At 33.6% G+C, this 3513-nt stretch overlaps 1 protein-coding gene and 1 non-coding gene across 3 annotated transcripts in view; both read right to left on the bottom strand.

Annotated features, from left to right (window-relative positions):
• KIFAP3 (kinesin associated protein 3) overlaps positions 1-3513 on the bottom strand; it is a 167936-nt gene that overhangs the window by 65048 nt on the left and 99375 nt on the right. For both annotated transcript variants that reach the window (XM_004706740.3, XM_045298136.1), the window contains exon 17: positions 2282-2367. In XM_004706740.3, coding sequence (XP_004706797.1) covers positions 2282-2367 — 86 coding nt within the window. The remainder of the gene's footprint in view (positions 1-2281; positions 2368-3513) is intronic.
• LOC115872407 lies at positions 820-926 on the bottom strand. Its single transcript, XR_004047813.1, has one exon. It is a non-coding gene; the product is annotated as a U6 spliceosomal RNA (small nuclear RNA).

The following is a 3513-nucleotide window of genomic DNA, read 5'->3' on the forward strand; positions in this document are numbered from 1 at the left end:
GAAAAACAAACCCACAGCCACTAAATCAGTTGCAACTCAGAGCAACCCTATATAGGGTTTCTGAGGCTGTGAATCTTTAAGGGAGGGTGGTTATAGCCCCAACTTTCTCCCCCCAGAGTGGCTGGTGGATTTGCATTGCCGACCTTTAGGTTAGCTGTCCAATACTTATCAACACCACCAGGGCTGCTTACAGGGAGATTAGATGAATTAACTCCATTACTTGTCTGGAGTTTAAAAAGTTAACTCAAGTGATTAGGCAGCATCTTAGAGAACCATGTATAGGTGACATACCACCTATCAGCGTTACTTTGCTGATCTGTCTCCTTTCAAGTACTCATATTAATAAGGTTTGTTATGATCACAATAATCTACCATAATTTTGTGATTTTACATTCTAACCCTGATCAGGCTTCCTATATTCCTTCACAAATAGTAAGCTCAGCAAAGCAAAATGTACACTGAAAATTTTCACTGTATTTTTACAAATGAAGGCCAGGTTGATTTTAGTCATTTCACTGCAGTAATGGAAGCAGAATTCAGAATTTGTTTTGATTGAATGGAAAATGGGGAGAAGTGAGGAAACGAAGAAAAAAAATAGAATTTAGAGAGGAGAGAACTAAGACCGTTCCTGGAAAAGTTGATAAAAGGTACAGACGACTTCAGTTTAAGATGAGATAGATTTGAGCCTAGATTTCAGACATAATTTGGGATAAAGACCATTGCATTTTAGAGTAAGTATTTTATATACAAGTGTTTTATAATAAGGATGGGCTGGGCCGTGGGACTACCATTAACTTGGTGTACATCCTTTTTTTTTTATTAAATATGGAACACTTCATGAATTTGCGTGTCATCCTTACGCAGAGGCCATGCCAATCTTCTCTGTATTGTTCCAATTTTAGTGTATGTGCTGCTGAAGCAAGCACTTGGTGTACATTCTAAACCAAGCATACTTAATAAATAAATTTAAACATTTTCCCTTCCATCTATTTTCCTCAAAAGAAGGCAAGGAGAAGTATATAGAAGGGAAATCACAACAGAGTGACACCTCTCTCCTTTCCTTACTGCCTACGGTAATGTAATGAATATAAATACTTGAAGAAGTTTTTCGTGTCTTATATTAAATGCTTATTATATATAGCAATAACATTAATGACACACTATAAAATAGTACATAAACCATGAAATTTTTCTCTGGTGGTAATACTTGCTCATACTCACAATCTCTATGGCTAGTAGTCTATACTAATAAACTGTCTTGCAAAAGCAAAGATTTAGTATGTGAAGTTCTCCTATTCAGATTTAGACACCAAAGCTAAACTGTCAATATACCCATTAATTCTAAACCAGCAATGAAATACCTAGTCAAATATCTAAAGTAAATAATATTAAGTAAGACAAAAATTTAGAGCAGAATTTGGGAAGTTGCTTAGATCACTGGAGCAGCTCTTGATGACCATCATCTGGCTTTGTAATAAAAACTCTAGCAGAAATGTTAACTGTTAAATGTTAGAAGATTTCCAATGAATTTGTTAATCAATTATTTAAAATGTTAGGCTGAAGTTAAACTTCTTAAATGATTAAATAGGCTATAGTCAGAAAACTTTTTAATAGGCCAAAATAAAAAGCATAAGCCCAGTGAAAAGAGGGAGGGTTGCAGATTGTACAGGTGAAAAAGATATTCAAAGTGGTCTAGTATCTAGCACATCTTTGGCACAGGGCTGAGATCAGGCAACCTAATTTTGTGAGAAGATTGTGTAGGTTCAATGAGTTTCTAATCTAGAACTGGGATCAGCCCTCCAGTCATAATCATTTCAAAATCTCAATAAAGTCACAAATTACATGAAGATTTGTGTTTTATCATTCCAAAACAAATTACAAATGCATTTATATAAGAAAAATGATAATTGAAAAGTAGTTTTCAAATTTGACTAAGTGACAAAAAATAAACAGTTAACTATAAAGTTGATTGAGTTTTGGCCAAAATTATCATTTAACTCCTTACTTCTACCAAATATTTTATGAGGGAAAACCAAATGATTTTATAATAACATCTAGACCAAGCCTAAAATTCTGAGTATGTATAAAAACGGCTTAAGAAAGGATCTATTACCAAAAAATTGAAAGTCAAAGATTATTTAAAAATGAATTTAGCATGATCCAATTTCATGAACTTTATCAAAATATAAATATGGGTTTATATACTGTATACAAAGTTCAAAAGAGGATTACAATGTCGCCTCCCTCCCCAAACAAAATAAAATTAGAGAGAATTACTTACCGCTATAATATCTAATGTATTATCACAGACCTTTCTGATTTCATTGTTTTTATCATGCATCAGATCTATGAGATATGCTGGAGCCTCTGAATAAAAATTGTTAAAGAAAGAAATTGCTTTCAGACTGAGAATATTTAATTATATTATAAAATCCTGTGTTTCTCTAGATTCCAGTGCTAAACTTGTAATTTTGAAGTAAAATCATAAATACAGAATGATCAGAAACATTTAACAATTCACATGTTAAACATAAAAAAAATGAAAACCTAGATAAGAGTGGGTAAGGAAAACACACCCAAAAGATCACAGAAAGACTACTTTCTGAAAACATGACACTGAGGAAAAGAATGCAGAGGGACTTCCAGAGCTGTGTAGCTATGAATGCTTTCTTGATCCATCCTGCCCCGCCAAGTTCATGAGAATCAATTTCACACAAAAACAACTAACAGCAACAACCACTAGGAATCACAGTCCACATAAAATTATTATAAGAGAAAATATGGTAAAATGTATTCTTCAAATATGATAAGAATATTTAACCTACTATTTCAAGAAGAGATAAAACAATTTTAGAAAATGTCAAACTATATATGAAAAACCACATTAAGTGGGAATTAGAAAACCAGGAAAATATGGGGGAGAATTAAAGATAAAAGTAAAAATTTCATTTATATGAAAACTAAATTCGAGGTAACACAGGAGTAAACAAATGCAATGAATACAACCTTAAGAGCATTCCAAAAAGCAAACTAAACGCAAAGACTGAGTTGCTTCTGACTCACAGCAGCCCTGTAGGGCAGGGTAGAACAGACCCTGTGAGTACCTGAGACTGCAACTGTACAGGAGCAGCAGCCCTGTCTATCTCCCTAGGAGTGGATGGTGGTTTCCAATTGCTGACCTTGGGGATAGCAGGCCAGGCCTCCTTAGAAGGTAAGAAAAAAGAATGAAAGGAAGGAAGGAAGGAAGGAAGGAAGGAAGGAAGGAAGGAAAGAAAGTTAGGAAGAGATATAATGAAATTATAAATTTTAAAGACAAACCAAGATGATCCAGCAAAAGAGAAATCCCAAAGAAGACAACCAAAACAAATATTAAGATAGGCAATTCACAAGAACTTTCCTGAAATAAAACAAGGCTTAAAACTACATCTCAAAAGATCACATTTGCATACTTGAAAAATTAAGCAAAGCCAACTAACAAGTCAAATTCTAATAAGCTACTTGATTAAAGAAAAA

The sequence above is a fragment of the Echinops telfairi genome, unplaced genomic scaffold (assembly GCF_000313985.2).
Source record: "Echinops telfairi isolate 266 unplaced genomic scaffold, ASM31398v2 ScPeMD7_7424;HRSCAF=8462, whole genome shotgun sequence".
In the NCBI taxonomy this organism is placed as follows: Eukaryota; Metazoa; Chordata; class Mammalia; order Afrosoricida; family Tenrecidae; genus Echinops; species Echinops telfairi.